The sequence below is a fragment of the Neovison vison genome, chromosome 2 (assembly GCF_020171115.1).
Source record: "Neovison vison isolate M4711 chromosome 2, ASM_NN_V1, whole genome shotgun sequence".
Classification (NCBI taxonomy): Eukaryota; Metazoa; Chordata; class Mammalia; order Carnivora; family Mustelidae; genus Neogale; species Neogale vison.
The window spans coordinates 229109693-229127862 of NC_058092.1; the positions used below are offsets into that span (position 1 = coordinate 229109693).

At 42.4% G+C, this 18170-nt stretch overlaps 1 protein-coding gene across 2 annotated transcripts in view; it reads left to right on the plus strand.

Annotated features, from left to right (window-relative positions):
- The first annotated feature begins 1594 nt into the window (after positions 1 to 1594).
- INPP5F (inositol polyphosphate-5-phosphatase F) overlaps positions 1595 to 18170 on the plus strand; it is a 79301-nt gene continuing 62725 nt past the window's right edge. For both annotated transcript variants that reach the window (XM_044240627.1, XM_044240628.1), the window contains exon 1: positions 1595 to 1706. In XM_044240627.1, the coding sequence (XP_044096562.1) occupies positions 1610 to 1706 (97 nt within the window). In that variant the 5' untranslated portion in view covers positions 1595 to 1609. The remainder of the gene's footprint in view (positions 1707 to 18170) is intronic.

Below are 18170 nucleotides of genomic sequence, written 5' to 3' on the forward strand. Positions count from 1 at the left end.
TCTTCTGTGTCCAACTCACATCACAAAGCTTTGATATAGTATCACTCCTCTTGATTTTTATGTTTAAGATATCTGGGCAGACCAGGAGGCTTGTTACTTACCAGAGATTGCAGGACAGTTTGTCATCACGGGTCTTTCTGCGCTATGGAAATTCAGCAGAGAAATCAGTGTGGGCTGGAATAATTAGTAATATGGAATTCCTTGCTGCTTTGGGGGCCCTCTTACTTTTATCTAAGCAGAAGGTTAAAATTATTGCCTTCCTTTTCTTGTCTCCTACCTTATTTTTCCCCCTTCCCTTCTAAAACATTATAGAATGCAGGAGCTAGAAGTAGCAAGACTCACTGATATATAAAACTGAGAGTGTAATTTAAAGACCATTTAGTTCAACCACCATCTGAGACCAGGAGAGCTTCCCCAGTTCACACACTAGATCACACCTGGAGCTGGACCTGGAACCAGGGATCTAACTCCCAAGCCATATTCGGTTCAACATACCAGCTGGACTTCCAAAATAGCTCAAAGATTTTGGGGTTGGGGGAGGCTTGTCAGACTAGATTCCTTCCACTTCACTGATGACTTATTTTTTTGACGTCTTCTCAGACCCATCTTACTTAATTCGGAACACGATAGCTTCTGAATTTTGCTCCCTTCTTCCTCGCTAGTTAGAGCCCAGTGCCAATACTTGTGTGTTTCTCACTGTTACATGCTCCTAGATGTGTATTTGTTGAATACCTGCTGTTGTCAAAAGTCACAAGGTTCTAAGAGTAAATATCAACACAGAGGACTGCCCTGCTCTGAGGAGAGCCTGGCTGGGACTAGATCCTGGAACCAGCGTGTTGGGTTGCATTTCCCGGCTCTCCTGGCCTGGGTCTCTGAGGGCAACTCAGGCCCCGGGAGGAGGAGGATTCAGGCTGGATGTAAGGAGTCGACAGGGCTTTCCTCAGGGCTGGTGAAAGTAGTTAATAACCCGCTGGTATGGGAGGGAAGATCCCAAGAGAGAGCTTCCGCTCGAGAAGTTACACTGCATGAGGACGGCCGGCCCCTGACTCAGCCAAGCCGGCCCTCGCCTTGGGAGGGAAGGCGGGCCCACCAGGGGCGGGGCCTAGGAGAGCCGAAGGAGGGCTGGGGGAGGAGGAGAGCAGGGAGGAAGAGCCTGGGAGAGGAGCCAGGAGGAGAAACCCGGGAGAAGCTGGAGGGCGGCGGGAAACGGCGGAAAGGGGCACGGAAAGGAGAAAGAGACGCGCGGAGGCGACAGGGAGGGGGAGGAGCCTGGTTGAAGCCGGGGCGGAGCCACTGAAGGGGGTGGGGCCGGGAGCTGTGCCAGGGGCGGAGCCGGGCAAGGGGCGGAGCTGGGGGAGAGGCCTCTAAGGCCGCTGCCGCTGCCGCCGCCACAGCCGCCGGTGCGCGTTCTCCTCTCGCGGGCCTGGCCGCTGGGGCGCTCCCTCAGTCGCTGTTCCTCGAGGCGCGGGCTCCGGCGGCCCCGGCTGACTAGGACGCCCCGAGCGCCCCCCGCGGGCAGCCGCCGCCGCCGCCGGGGCCGGGGCCGGGGGCCGCGGAGACAGGGGCGCGCCGGCCGCCGCCGCCTCCTCCCTCGGAGCCTGGGGCCGGCATGGAGCTCTTCCAAGCCAAGGACCACTACATCCTGCAGCAGGGCGAGCGCGCGCTGTGGTGCAGCCGCCGCGACGGCGGCCTCCAGCTCCGACCCGGTGAGGCTGGCGGCGCGGGGTGGCCCTGGGCCGAGCCCGGCGCGGCGGAGCCGGGCGGGGCGGGGGGCGAGGAGGGGGCGCGGCCGCCCCTCGGCGCGGGCGGGCGGGTGCCGCCTGCGGCCCAGGCACCCGGGGCGGGGCGGGGTGGGGCGGGGCGGGCGCGAGCCGGGGCGCTCGAGCTGTCATTATTTCCTGACGGGAGGGAGCGCCTGTCTCGCCTCTGCCGCTCCGCGGGGGACAAAGGGCCGGCGACCCTCGTTCCTCCGAGCGCGCCTCCGCGTTGAGATCCGCTCTGCTGCCCGGGAGAGCGGACCGGAGCCGAGCCGGAAAGTTCGGGCGAGGGGCGCCTGGCCTTAAAGGCCTCTTCCACTCCGGAGCGGCTCTGGCACGTCCTTTGAGACAAGTTCTGGGTTCGAATCCTGTCCCAATCTTGGGCCAGAAACGATCGCGCCGGTTCAGTGGAACGTCCTGCGGGAGGGTCACTCCCTGTTGACATCTGTGTGTTTCTGGTCCCTTCTTGTTAGAGGTGTGACTTCGTTCTGGTTACCTCATAGGCACCCGATTTTAAAGCTCCTTTTCTTTGACTTTAGTATTACAACTGAACTGCGTTGTAATGTTGAACTTTTAATACTTTCGTATGACTCAGTATTGTCATACAGGATGTATCGTGGGGCCGTGTCTGGGTGTCGCGTAAGCTGGTAGGAGATGCCTAGGTCTGCCCGGATTAGTCTGTGTGAGGAAAATTAGTTGACAGCGGTGAGTCAGACTGCAGCCCCTGCCTTCAGAGAGCGGACAAGGGTCCAGGAGGCGGCTTCCTTTGTGGGGGGGACTGGGTAGCGCCTCCCCGTTTGAGGTTGCCTTTTCCTAATCACCTCAGAGAGCTTTCACTTTAGAAGTGCGAGAATGGAGTTCTAAAGAAATAGCCAGAACATTTAAAATTTATGTGTAATTCTTGTGTGTGATGTAGACAAGGATTACGTGGTCTGAATTGAAAAGTAGAGAAAGTCCAAATGAGCATTGCTTATCACAGCTGTTACTGGGTATAAGATGGTTTCCAGGGACCTTTTCCCTTAATGTATTATTCCCAGTCCCCACAACAGCCTTACAGAAGCAAGTGGTGGCATCCTCTTTTTCAGGTGAGAAGACAGGTGTGAAACTTGGGTAACTTGCCTGAGCTCACAGAGAGAGCCTCCAGAACACTTTCCGGCAGGTTCTCCGGCTTTCCTAAGAAGACCTAGTTGATCTGTGAGAGCGGTGAAGGAAAACTTGTTATTCTTCCCGAGGCTCTGGGTGTATTTCCTAGCTATTACATTTTAATTCCTCTATTCAGAATGGAAGAGAAATGATTACACCCAGAGAACGTTCCTGATGATTTTGGGACCAGAGTTGTTGTAGATAGGGTAATTGTGACCGGTCTCCAGTCATTCTGTTCTCTGTTTTTCCTGATTTGACCATTTGCCTGGCACCATCACCACCCTCCCCCGCTCCCAGGTTGGGGTAAGGCTTCAAATGTTCCTTGAGGAAAGGTAGATTGCAAAATTCTCCAGGCTGCCAATGAGCCAACTCTTTAGACTCTTAGGGCTTGACGATTCCATATGTATGGAACTTGAGATCATCTCCAGTTCATTGGACAGAACACTTTTCTGTGCCTCATTTCCTCAACTATAAAATGACGGTTGGGCTTTTGAGTCCTTGTACATCACAGAAATGTTTTTTAAAACAATACCAACAACAAGAACAAAAAAACAAAACCAACTGGGGCGCCTGGGTGGCTCAGTGGGTTAAAGCCTCTGCCTTCAGCTCAGGCCATGATCCCAGGGTCCTGGGATCAAGCCCCGCATCGGGCTCTCTGCTCAGTGGGGAACCTGCTTCCCTTCCTCTCTCTCTGCTTGCCTCTCTGCCTACTTGTGATCTGTCTGTCAAATAAATAAATAAATAAAACAAAAACCAATACCAATTTCTTCAGTGTTTGTTCAGTGTACATCTTGGAGGACCAGAATTAATGTATTTTGTAAAGGAATAGGAGCTCTCTGGGTGGTCACCTGTGAATTTGGGCAGTTAAGACATATATAAATAGGGAAGTCTTGGCTTTATTTCCATTTCTAGGGCCACTCTCCTTTCTCTTAGCCTCTAAGTTGGACAGAGGTGAACCAAGCTAGTGGATTACATGCAAAGAGATAAGGTCACAGGAGTCCTCAGAATAGGAGGGGTTATAAGTGAATTATTTGTCATTTTCTTTGGTTTGTGTTTGTTTCTTGTACCAGGAGCCTCTCCAGTCCTAATGGTTGCTTCGGGATAAATTACTCCCCTCAAGTGAAGTAAGTCAACTCTTCTTGGATGCTGGCTAGCAGCTTTCAGTGGAAGGCTACTGAGACCCATACTTCTGAGCTAAAGAAACTGAGATGAGTCACAGGATTAAGCCTTTAAGGAATATTCACAGGGTAATCTGGGCCTAGATTTTTGGAGTAAGCCATGTGATTTGTATTACTGTATATATATCTGAAGTCCATATCAAAAGGCAAATTAAAAAATTTTTTTTCAGAATAAAATGTCTGTAGTCTTTGCAGTTAAGTTTATATCACTTCTGTGGATATAGGAGACCACAGAGAGAAGTAGAACAAAAATCTAGAGGAAGGAAGAGGCCATTATATTTCTGAAGTAACAGTCTGTTTTGATCTTTAGGTATTCAAGGGTACCCAGTGAGTAAGGGATCCCATGCATTAAACTTAACCTAATGGTTTTTCCTATGCAGTGCTCAAGATCCTTTTTAAAGAATGGCTATTAATAATGGTATTTTAATTGGATAAGTGCTTTTCAGATCTCTTTCTATAGGATCATTTAATATTGTTTTCATTTTATTAGGTCTTTTCCCTCTGCTTTCATGGACAGTTTTGCTGTTGTTTGTAATGACAGCATTTAAAATCTCATTGCTTCCTATTGGCTATTTAACTGAATAGATTACTGACCAAGTCCTTTTCTTTTCCAAAGGGCAGTATTATATAAAACCAAAAAAGCCTGTGGGCCTAGTGGTTTTTGTTTGTGGCTATTGAACAACCTGAAACAGTACTTTAATTTTTCCTAGAGACTTCAGAAGAATCACTATTGATATTTAAAGTTAAAATGATCATTTCCTGAGCCTGGAATGCTTTCAGCTCCTTTGCCTATCTAATTTGTTAGGCACAGCTCAGATACTCTGCTCACCATAGCCCACGTTCCTGGGGTAGAATTATTGGTCACTTCTTTCGTGTTTCCAGGTGCTTTTTATGCCTAGTGCACACTTCTCTTATAGCCCATAATGCATCATCATATGAAAATAGTTTACTTGCTTCTTCCCTAGTGGACAGTGCATTCCCCAAGGCAAGAACCGTACTTACTCATCTTGGAATTTGGACTTTAGAGTAATTAGGACGAGGAAGGTCTTTTTGGTTGAGCTGAGGTAAAGTGCATAATATCATTGCCATAAAAATATGATGTTGTGTTGTGCTTAATATTAATTTTAGGCCCTGTTTTAGAATATCTTCTAATTGGGGCAGAAAATCTCTGTGCAGCTGGGTGAGGAAGTAAATATGAGGAAAGTGAATTTCCACTTGTGTTTTTTTTCTATCTGATTTAGCATCACCTTTTTTTTTTTTTAAAGTCTTTGTGGTAATATTCCTTATTTTCTTCTTTAACATTATTTAAATTTTTTCAATTTTTTCTTCTAGCTAAACTCTTGAGTACTGTTTTTTTCCCCCTGGTCTTTCCAGTTTCTTAAGGGTAGTGAGGAGTCTGCATTCATATCTAGCAACTGCTTTTTGGTGGATGCTTATGTCTTTTGCAGGGTAATGACTACCAGAGATTGTTTTATTTTCTACTAGGAAAAATGATAAAGCTCTGTGTGAATATTCAGTAATCTCCTAAGAGTGGTGTTTTACTATCTGAGAATAAAGATTATAATTTAAAGACTTAAAAAGGACTATAGTACACTACTATTGGGGAAGGGTGATATAGTCTTATCACTTTAGTCTTAAAATTGCTTCCACTAAGTCCTTGTGGCTTTGTCTGATATGATGGTGTTATGTAATTTCCTGCTGAGTATTGCTTCGTTCTATTCTGAGACTGACCATAAAAAGATGGCAAAGCATCTGTCATATACATAACATTCCTAAGCATGTAAACTATATTTATAGATATGATACTCTAAATGATGAATACCAGAGAACATTTTTTTGGAGGGGATAGTAGCTCTCAGTTAGAATTCACAGAAACCTTAAAAAGTGTTCCTGTTCTTCTTAGAGATTTTTGTGTGTGTGTGTGTGAAAATTATTTTTAGTATGTCATATGAAGTTAACTTATTTTGAATGAGAAATTATGGTTATGGAATTAAAATCCACATAGAACTTTTATCTCTTTTGAAGAATCATATGAAACTAGATTCAGTTTACTTAGAGTTTTCAGTGTCATTTGGTATTTACTTTGGAAAAAAATGATTTTGAACTTTATCTTTTTTTTTTTTTGAATATTTTATTTATTTATTTGTCAGAGAGCAAAAGAGCAATTGAGCACAAGCAGGGAGAGCAGCAGGCAGAGGGAGAAGCAGGCTCCCCACTGAGCTGGGAGCCTGATGTGAGACTCGATCCCAGAACCCAGGGATCATAACCCAAGCTGAAGGCAGACGCTTAACCAGCGGAGCCACCCACACATCCCTGAACTTCATCTTTTAAAAAAAATCATGTTTTCTAAAAATTCACAAATTACCATGCCAAACATAATAGGGCATTTTAATTTATTTTTTAAGATTTTATTTACTTATTTGAGAGAGAGAGAAAGAGTGTGTGAGAGCATGAGCAGGGTGAGGGGCAGAGGGAGAAGCAGACTCCCTGCTGAGCAAGGAGCCTGATCCCAGTACCTGATCCCTGGTTACCTGAGCCCAGGTGCTGTAGGGCATTTTAATTTAAAAATTGATTATTTGGGCGCCTGCGTGGCTCTGTTGAGTGACTCATTCTTGATTTCAGCCCACGTCATGATCTTGGGATTGTGGGATCAAATCCTGCACTCAACTGAGGAGTCTGCTTGTCCCTTTTCCTCTGTTCTTCCCCCTGCTAGTGTGCATAGGGATGTGCTTGCACTCACTCTCTCTCTGGAATAAATAAGTAAAAACTTTTTTAAAAAATTGATTATTAAATCTATTGTAAAAATCTTTTTAACCATTTGGTTGAATAACTAGGTTTTTCTCCTGGTGTCTTTGGTCTTCTTTTAAATCGCTTAGCAGTTTTATACCCCAAACCATGTTTCTCCCATATTTTATATATTATATTTTATATTAATATTTTATATTTCTAACAGGCTAGTAGTTAGGTCGATTTTACATTTACTTTTATGAACATTGATGCATGCAAAGTAGAAAAGACCCCTCTTTCTAAAGTAACCCCCCACTTCTTTAGCTTCAAAAAAATAGTCTAAAGTGAATGATGACATTTGCAATCAAGTAGTACAGATTTGGGCAATTTTTATGCATATTTTGTTGTCTACTTTGTCAACCGAGTTTAATAGTAGTAATAGCAACAGCTTTTATGTATTGAGCATTTTTCTGAATCAGATACTGTTCTGAAACCTTGATAGGTTCTATATCATTTCTTCCCCACAATAAACATCAGGAGGAGAGTTTTGTTATCCTGATTTTCTAAGTGAGGAAGCTGAGGCACAAAGAGGTAACGTGCCCAGATTCACAGAGTAAGAGGGTGAAGCTTCTAATCCAGTATATGACTCTAAAGCCAAATTTTCCTCAATAATGACAAAAGTGTTTTACAAACCTTTCTACTTTCTTGACTACAGTTACAGGATTTATATTTTTATGGGAAATACCTGAAATATATCTTTAGCCATCATAATCATTATAGGGCAGTGTATGGAGAAAATAAAAAAGCCTCAAATGTCAAAGCATGCATATTGAGAAAGGATCTATATGGAATGAAAGGACGATAATGGGACTACTGGTTGGTTCTTGGACCCTACCCCTGCCCTGACTTCTTGTTGCTAAATTAGTTTATGTAGTTGCAGAGAATATTATTATAGAATAGATTGCCAAGGGCTTTTTCCAAGTCATGGTCAGTTTTAAGTTTTCAGATCATCTGCAGTTTGGGAAGGGAATAGATATAGTTTTGGGAAGGGAGCAGAAACATTGATATGTACCGACTGGGAACTAGTTCAGCCAGTGATGAGCAACCTGAAGCCTTTCGCAGTCTGTCAAGAGTCCCAGATCCAATTTCACAGGCATCCTTGCAGAGCACATAAAGCAGAGAGGGAGTGGAAGAGAGAGGTCTCCAGGAAAACCACCTTTAAAGCGGGCTAGAACCTTTGTCGAATCACTGGTTCCTAGATGCTTATGTTCTCAGGCCTGAGCCAGCAGATGCCAGGACTTGCCAAAGGCTGGAGTCAGAGAAGAGGCAGTGTCGAGGCCTTATAGGCTAGAGCATTTAGGTGCCAGAAACCAGGGAGCCCTGACAGATTGGTGTTTCAGAAATTTGGATGCATTCATGCAGCTCCCGGATGCCCAGAAGTATGACTCCCCTTTGTCCTAACTGCCTACCTCAGCCCCAGTAAAGAAAAGGCAGTATAGATGTATCACCATTTCCCTAGCACCTGGCCCATAGCAGGTCTTCTACAAAAATCGTATTGAATGAATTGAAATGATTCTAGTCCCTGGTCGACCTTGCATATCTTCAGCAGCAAAGGTTCTATTGGGAGGATTAAACCGAGAGTATAAGAGTAGACGACCAGGGACGCCTGGGTGGCTCAGTTGGTTAAGTGGCTGCCTTTGGCTCAGGTCATGATCCTAGCGTCCTGGGATCGAGTCCCACATCAGGCTCCTTGCTCGGCGGGGAGCTTGCTTCTCCCTCTGCCTCTGCCTGCCATTCTGTCTGCCTGTGCTGGCATGCTCTCTTTCTTTCTCTCTCTCTGACAAATAAATAAATAAAATATTTAAAAAAAAAAAAAAAGAGTAGAAGACCAGAACACTGCCTCTCTTGCCAATCAAAACAAAAAACAAACAAACAAAAAAACCCAAAAAACCAAAACCCATTCTTGTCATTTTACTCCTAAAGGGGGGAAATCTAACTTTTAAGTCTGGGATTCAATAAATCTCTTCTTGTTTTGAATGAAAATAAATGGGATACAAAGACATTTTTATTTTTCTTGAACTGGCCCTTATGCAAAACAAAACAAAAAAATCACTCGTTGCTGAATTTATAACAAAATTAGGTGACATATTTGCCGATAGATACTAGACTATTGGAAGATCAGACTAGTTTTGCTGTTGGTTGGGTGGTTTGGTGTGGTTTCGTGGGGATTTAAACGTGTTAGATCTTTGTAAGCTATATTACTATTTTTGTATGAATAAACTCTAAACTGGTCTATTTCTGTTCAAGTGTTTTAAAAATTTAGTCTTGCAAACACAAGCCCTGAGAAGTAACAGCAATGTCCTAGAGCCTTCTAACAAATAATTACTCGTTAGCTAGTCTAAGTTATAATCATTATGTATTAACTGACCATATTGAGCTGAGAAGAACATTTGGAGTATATTTAACAAAATAGAGAAATAATACATGTTAAAAATTATCAGTAGCTGTTGATAATATTAAGTAGTATTTTAGAATTGATGATAAACACCGAACATTTAGCATCATAGTACTATCACAACACATACTGGTAGGATCTTAATTAAATCCCATGCTCTGTTAGGATGACTCATTTTCCGGTTGCTGTGAGACCCTTACAGAAACTGCTCTCATTCACACAAAAAGCATGCACTCCTGCCTGCTTTCTTTGGTAAGGCTGGTTGAATGAAATACAGGTTGATTTTAGGTCTGTGTTCCTTGTTTTTTCTTTTAAGTTGATTCATTTTATTTCAGAATCATGAATTTCTGTAACTTGATAGTGGGATATTTAAAAGTACATTTTTTTTATGAATCTTTTTTTTTTTGGAAACAACTTTTCACTTACATTGAACTTCAAATTTCACAGTTTGTGCAGTGGTCACTATATACAATTTGAAAAAGTCACAAGATCTGAAATAATTGGGAAATTTAAAACCCTGCCTTAATGCTTTTAGTTTTCGTAGTTTGCAGTATAATATCACTAATGCTCCTGAATATCATTATGCATTGTTTTTATGCCAGGTGTATACATTCTTCTCCCTACTTCAGGCACATAGACCTCCTGCACCCTCAGAGTACAGAAGTTGTTGAGCAGAGTTATAGTTTGCTACTCTTCCTCCTGGGCCGCTGTGTTTCCTGACTCCAGGATTCATTTCTAGCAGCTATTTCATGTGTTCCCCTTTACCTCTTTCCACTGTACATCTCCCTTGACTTATGATGGAGTTGCATCCAGATAACCCATTGTAAGTTGAAAATATCATTAAGTCAAAAGGGCATTGAATACCCCTAACCTCCCACACATAGCTTAGCCTAGCCTGCCTTGAGTGTGCTCAGAACACTTTAGTTAGCCTACAGTTGGGCAAAATCATCTAATGCAAAGCCTATTTTATAGTCAGGTGTTGACCGTTGCCTGTAATTTATTGAATTCTGCACTGAAAGAAAACAGAATGGTTGTATGGCTATAGAATGGGTGTTCAGTGTGTGGGCTGTTTACCCTTGGGATCGCATGGCTGACTGGGAGCTACAGGTAGCCGGGGCTGCCCCGCATTGTGAGCATATGATATTGGCATAACAGTAGCCCAGGAAAAAAATCAAAATTTAAAATTCAAAATATAGTTTCTACTGCATGAATATTGCTTCTGCACCATTGTAAAGTCAAAAAGTCAGACCATCAAGGGGCAGGGGACCATCTGAACTCCCTTTTCACAAAGAAGCCACCTCGTTTCCCCCCTGTAATTTTGTGTTCTGTTTCTTTCTCCTTCCAAATTCTACTCAGTCTGAAATTCTGTGAAGTCATTTATTTATTCTTTAAACACTTATTGAGGACCTGTCTGCTGGGCATTGTGCCAAAGGAAAAGGTGGCTAGAACACTGTACCTTGTAGCTGAGGCCGTGGTCCAGTGGGGGAGAGACCTACACAGGATTCTAGAGTGACAGATGCTGTGACAGAGCTTAAGGCCCAGTTCTGTTGGGAGGTTTGTGTTGGGTATTAAAATTTGAGGATTTAGTGTTGTCTTTTTTTCAAGGTAGTGAAAATCTGTTTTTCTTCCTAATAAAGAAAATGGGGAAAAGGTGCTCTTTTTTTTTTTTTTTTTTTTTTAAATTCTGTGAAGTTTCTTCCAGCTCTAAATAGTAAGGTTGCTTGTCTGTAATAGTGGAAAGCCCTGGAAAAATAGCTGTATACACTGGTAGACTTTTAAGGACTTTTTTTCCTTGGCAGACATAACTCTTTGTATGCATAATGACTTCATCCTAATTGGGTACTCAAAGAAAGAAAAAAAGGGTTTATGAGAATGAGTAGTGCCTAATGGCCAGAGTGAAATCTTATAGGCTCTCCCCCTTACCTCCCACTCACAGGGCACTGTGTTTGGTCTAGAAGCATCTTCATTTGAGGCCAATTAAAAGGGCAAATTCTAGACCTGATATGGATTTGAAGGCCGAGCTTTTCGTTGGGGACATATGGTGGCAGAATAAACAATACAAGCCATCCTTGATGGAAGAGAGTAAGAGTTTTGAACAGAGTTTTGGGAAAGGCTAGGAAATCATTTAACACCAGCTGGGAGAAAGGTTGCATCTATTTAATTATTGAAGTGTTAATTATATGCATCCTGGTTGAAAGCTCTAAAATGAGGAAAGGAAATACCAATTGTTAGCTCTGATTTAGCTTTCAGGATCCTATTTCTGAAAGATACATCAAAGAACAGTTTTGGGGAACTCAGAAGGTGTGGGGTATATCTCAACCCTTGGGTAATGCATTAGGAGTTTATTATTTGAGGATTTTATCTAATCCTTATTTGAACTGACTATATTGTCAGCTTCTTAATGTAATGAGTTTGGAAAGTTGTAATTTAAGCTGTACTTGCCTTCATTTATTCTCAAGCCATGTCTTTTAAACATGTGTCTCCTATGCAATATTCTGAATGCCCTGTGAAGTCCATACCTTCCATAATTTTGTACGTTTCCATTTTCAGCAGGTCCTCCCAGAACCTGGTTACATTGTCTGACCTTTCACAAAAGTCTTTTTTATTTTATTGTCCTCTGTTCTTTTTTGAGTTGCATTGGCCTTTTCTTGAGATGTGACAGTTGGGACTTTGCATGTCAGAGAATCATAACAATTTTTAGATTGGTTATTGTAGAGTTTAAAAGGCCATTTCTGGGGCACCTGGGTGGCTCAGGTGAAGCCACTGCCTTCAGCTCGGGTCATGATCCCAGAGTCCTGGGATCAAGCCCCACATCAGGCTCTCTGCTCTGCAGGGAGCCTGCTTCCTCCTCTCTCTCAGCCTGCCTCTCTGCCTGCTTGTGATCTCTGTCAAATGAATAAATAAAATCTTAAAAAAAAAGAAATTAAAAAGCCATTTCTGATGTCCTTCATGATCATAGTCAAAACTTTGTGGCTCTGTTACTGTACCATAATTAGATCCCCATCTTAATAGAAAAGTCTAGAAATTCTTAAGATCCCTTTCCTAAGTAGTGTCTCATCTTTTAAATATTCTTAAGGTTATTTTTTGGAAATATTTCTTTATACTAGTTTAAATCAGTTTTTAAGCCAACTAACTATGTTATGTGATCTTTATGCAGTTCCTAGTACTTTATTTTATGGGAGTGTTTCCGGGTCCAGCGCAGACATCATCTAGAATCAAACTGATAGGATAAAATTACTGATGCAGGTTCCACCCAATAACCCACAATCCCTTAGACCAGTAATTCTCAATCTGCTGGTACATTAGAATCACCTGGGGGAGATTAACAAAATACCTGTGCCAGGGCCCCACCCTAACTAACCAGCTGGCTCAGACTCTCTGCAGGGGTATGGCCCAGGCATCGGCATTTTCTAAAGCTCCCAGATGATGATCCTGAGAAGCCAGGATCATCAGCAACCATTGAGTTGAGTTCACCCCAAGAAATCACCAGCTGCTGGAACTTCTAAACTGGGTTAGCTCTTTAGTTTGCTGAATGCTGGAAAATAATTACCGTTAGAGAGTTCAAAAAAATATATATCCAACTTTGGAATGATAAGATAGCACCTGAGTCAACTTATTCCCTAACATGTTTTCCTTGCTTCATTAAATTTTGAGAACTGAAGCACGAGCTAAGTTTGGGAACTTTCAGTTCCTCATGTTAGAACCCTTGTCCTCATCTGTTTGAATTTGGTGTTGGTGATTGTCTTTTCAGAGCAATAATATCCTTTGTCTTTAGCAGGAAATGAAACTTGGTCTGATTATTTATGCATACTCTAGCACCTTTTTTTTTTTCTTAAAGATACAAGTGAAACTACCTATCAACTTCAGTAGATGTGTGAGACCCAGGCTTATCTTGGGCTGAGGGAGCGCCAGTCACTCTGGGCTCTTGGAATGAATGACTCATGGGCTCTGCAGGCACACCGTATTTAATCACTTGTTTTCTGTGTACCAGGAAGAGGAGGGCATGTGAAAATAGAAGCCATGTACTGCCGGATTGGTCTGAAATAAGCGTGGAAATGTTGCCCTAATGGGTCAAACAGTTGAGCTATGACAAAATACCCAAATGTCTTTGGGTATATAATAGTTACTTTAATTATTTCACTAATTTAAATTTGGCATTATTTCTAAAGTGCTGTACTTTAGTAATTTGTAAGAACCTCTACCAGATAAACTTGAAATTCCTAAATTTTAAAACCTATTTGCAAATTTCAAATGTTTCTCTTTCAAATTCGCATGACACATGGGACTGTACTTTTTGAAGAAAAGATGAGGAAGCAGTATGTTGGTTGGAGCAGATCCATTACCCTGCTGCTCTCTGTGGAAGGATGGTAGAAGCCCACTGGTCACCCTGTCTGCCATGCCATTGCCTTCTGCTTCCAGAGTAGCCATTAACATTGGTGACGGGTGTCTGTTACCGAGTATAGTTGCCACATATGCTCAGACTAATAGCTGCGTGTGTCCTGTGTACCTACAGACTCTGCTAAGGCCACTTCTTATTTCCTTGGTGAAGAGTAACAGGTTAAAAAGGTATATACATTTTGAGGCAAACTGTGTGTGAGGTGCTGTACCAGGCAGCAGAGTCCCAGCAGTTTAGACAACACCACTTCCTAGGCCTGCCAGTTCCATTGCCTGTTTAGGACTTCCTCTGTTGTCTTGTCTTGTCTTTACATGGGCCAGGGAAGCTATGTGCCCCTGCTAACCCTTTTAAGATAATTTAAAGTGTCCTCGAATTTTCAGGTAAGTCTTCCATTGTGAGAAATTACAACTGCACTATTTATTATATTTATTGAAAGATAAATGCTTTTAGTATTAAAAGCACCATATTGGAAAAGACTGATCTTTCGGGGCTTCCTTTAAAAACAGTAAAAATGAGATGTTAGTCTTATTAAATGTCATTGAAGATAAGCAGTTGGTAGGAGAAAATCCATTTTCCATTTCAATCTTTCATGTTTACTTTTACTTAATTATTCATTCATTTGGTTCAATAATTCTTAAATGAGTATCTGCTACCAGTGGCAAGTAAAACAGGCATAGAATTAAATAAACTGAAAAGTTGAGACTTAAATCTCTCCTTTAAGTGGTTAATTGAAACTGTACATTTATTATAATCATTAATATATTAGGAGTTATTTCTACCTTTTATTTATGTTTTCCATTTATTGTGTATATGTGGGAGGTTTTTGTTGTTTTTTCTTTTTCCTATAACTTTCTTTGTCTTCCATTGGAGAGCTTAAATTTTCATCAGGTGTCTTTCTGTTGCTGACTAAAAGTTATACATTCTATTTATATTTTTCTGTGGTTTCTCATGATTTAGGACCCAGTACTTATTTTCACATGTATAATATCCGTGTCTTTTCTCTAAGTACATTTTTACCACCTTTTAGATTTTACCTCTTCTAGAGTCTCCTTCTCTTCTGTGTGTGGAGGGTCACAGGAAGGGAGAAAGCTGGCTCTCGTGCTCAGTTTTGCCATTTGGACCCAGATGGGTTACTGGGACCGAGACCAGATGCCTAGTTGGGAGGTGCATCAGAGCTATAGGTCTGTGTTTCATGATTTAAGGGAACAGGATTCTGGGGCATATCTAGGCGTTGAGATATTTTCATAAAACATCTATTACTCTGAAAGGGCTTTCAGGAATTATGATCCTGCCGTAAGATTTAATAAGTAAAAACATATTGAAGTTTTTTTTTTTCTTCTGTTCTCTTTAACAAAATCCATATGTAAGACCCTTGAAATAAAAATCTTGGAGATATTTGAGTGGTAGAAACCTGAAATTCTAAACACATACAGATTTCCCAACTTGAGCTAAAGGTTATTGAGTGTTTATGTGCCAGACGTTGTGTTGGGCACTTGCATAATTCTCTCATTTGATGCTTATTACAAACTCTGCAAGTTAGACGGTATTTCCACTTACAGCAGAGGAGCTGTTGCTGAGAGGAGTTCCGGGACTGCAGTGGAGCTAACAGTCTTCACCTGGGCCACAGAGAGCAGGCGGTACCCTCATTGTGCCCACATCCCCAGACTGTCTAGTCTCTTGGTCCTCACATTCTGTCTCCTATGCAAATCTGCCTCATCTGGATGGAACAGCTCCTGCATTTACTCTCTGTTGTCCCCCCAAGTGGTCCCTGTGTAGTTCTTCTGCCTCCTCCTTACAGCTAGCTCTCCACACCACAGGACCAAACTGTCTGGAGTTCTCCATGCATTCAGTAAATATTTGCATGCCTGTTATGTGTTGAGCAGCCTGCCAGATGTAGGGCTGACCAGAGCGTTTTGAACCATCTGAATGGCGGAGGTCTTGGCCTGGACAAGGGTAGTGGCAGTGGGGTTGGAGAGAAGTGAGACATTCATCAGATATTGAGAAGATCAATAGGACTTGGGGAGGAAGAAAAGCATTTTGGAAGTCTCCCAGGTTCTGGCTTGTGCAACTGAAATGATGTTGTTGAGCTGAAAGCCCTGTACAATTGTGAAATGAGGGTGTTACACTCCAGTACGTTTTGTAGGGAAACTTATGGTGATAGAGGTACATTAAAAAGAATCCTGCACTAAGTGGGAAATGGTGTTCTGATTTTGACAAGTCTTTGTCACACTGGGCACAGCCAGCCCTGATGTCTTTATCTGAAATAGATCAAGTGACCCCAGCTTTGCCACTGTTAAGTAGTGAACCCTTCTGTGTGATTCAGTGTTAATTACCTGACCTCAACTTCCCTCTCCATTTCCATGCCGTACCTTCATTTGTCCATTCAGCATTTTGGAACCTGCTGTGTACCATGTACTAGGGACATATAAAGCTCAATGAGACTAGGTCTTGATGAACTTTCTGTTCAGTCAGGGAGCTAGGGAAGTCAATAATTAGATGCCAGTAATTAGAAACCAGAATAAGGTGTCATGATGGAAATACAGGCAAGGTTCAAGAGGGCCACAAAAGACTGCCTGATGAATTCTACTGGGTGGGTGGAGTGGGGAATAGATCAGGGCACACCGGTGACTCTTGTTCGGAGTCTGGAATGAAAAGCAGGCAGAAGTGGGTGGGGAGCAGCATTCCAGACTCAGCGTGTTCACACTTCTGGATGGTAGTAGGAAGGCCAGGATGCTGGGGGTGGGGGAATGCAGGAGGAGAGTGGACAGGACCGGCCCATGCAGACTTTTCCAAGGAATTTGGACTTTGTGCCTAAGGCTCTGGGGAGTGGAAGTGATACATTTGGATTAGCAATGTTCTTATTTGTCCTTTTCTAATGCCTACTGTATTTGTTTCACGGTATTAATGCTGGACAAACTTGAATTCAGGACACAGAGCACTATTTAAAAGCAGTTATTACATCCTAGGAAACAGCAGTTCTCCAGAAAGGTATATTAATCCTGAATGTGTATGTGCCTAACTACGCAGTCTCAAAACCTCTAGCAAAAATTAAGGAGAAATGGGAAAATATATACAAGGTGTGAGAGTAAAAAAGAAAAATAAGCCCTCTCTCAAAAACTTTAAAGTAGTCGAAAATATTAGCAAGTATACATACAAGTGTTGTTCAAAATAATCAACAAAGTTGAAATAATGAGCCCCAAATTTAAATAGCATGTTCAGATGTTTGAGATCCATAATAAGGAGTACTTTTTAAATCATGTCCTGGTGAAATATGGACCTGGAAGCAAGAAAATTTCATGGAACGTTTCTTTTTACCTGGTGCAGTTTTCCAGTTTTCTGTTCTATTCTGTTTCATTGATGTTAATGCTGATCTTGTTATGCAAAATAGATTTCATGACCTGCTAATGGATTGTCCCTTTTTTTCTTGAAAACACCAAGTTTCCAAGCACACATAGAACTTTTTAAAATTGACTTTCTGGATTTCCCTCACCATACCAAGCCTCTGGTGCCCCTCTCTGTCCCCCTCAGTCCTACCTCCCCGCAAAGGAAAGAGGACTTCGACTCCTGTTTTTACTGAGTCAAGGCCATCTGATCTTTTCCTTTGCTGCTTTTCCATTGCTATATTTAGCCTTTCACCTTCCCGACCTGGAAAAAGGTAGTGTCATTCCTTTCCTATGGCAGCTTTTACACCTATACTTTTGACTTCATCATCTTCTGTTTTTCTCCTTGAATATCTCTTCTGCTTCATATTTCTCCTTGATCATCCTATTAGGGACACAGTCTTTTTTCCTTTTTTTAAAGATTTTATTTATTTATTTGACAGAGAGAGAGAGAGTACAAGCAGGGAGAGGGAGAACCAGGCTCCCTGCTCAGCAGAGAGCCTGACGTGGGACGGGATCCCAGGACCCTGGAATCATGACCTGGCCCACGGCAGAAGCTTAACTGACTGAGCCACCCAGGCACCCCAGGAACTCAGTCCTAATGGGTTCAACTGGCTATCTCTGGACCTCAAAGATTATCTGTGACTATTCTTTTTAGTCATTAGAGGACAGGACTTGGTCGTGTTGATAGTTTCTTTCTAGTTTTTATTTATTTTTTACTTTTTAAATTTTTTTAAAAAAGATTTTATTTATTTATTTGATAGATCACAAGTAGGCAGAGAGGTAGGCAGAGAGAGAGAAGGGAGGAAGCAGGCAGGCTCCCTGCTGAGCAGAGAGCTGGATGCGGGGCTCGATCCCAGGACCCTGGGGTCATGACCTGAGCTGAAGGCAGAAGCTTTAACCCACTGAGCCACCCAGGCACCCCTAGTTTTTATTTTTAAAGTTTTTAATTTTTTGAATGGCTGATGTATTCCCCTGACCCCAGTTGCCAAAGATGGGAAAGAATACTGATTTAGGAGGTTCTCACCCACCTTCTCTTTTAGCTGCTGTATACCCTGTCCCTTCTGTTCCTTCTCCCACTCTGGAGAGAAGAGATATTTCAGTGGCATTTTTTATTCTACTTATTCCCTTCCT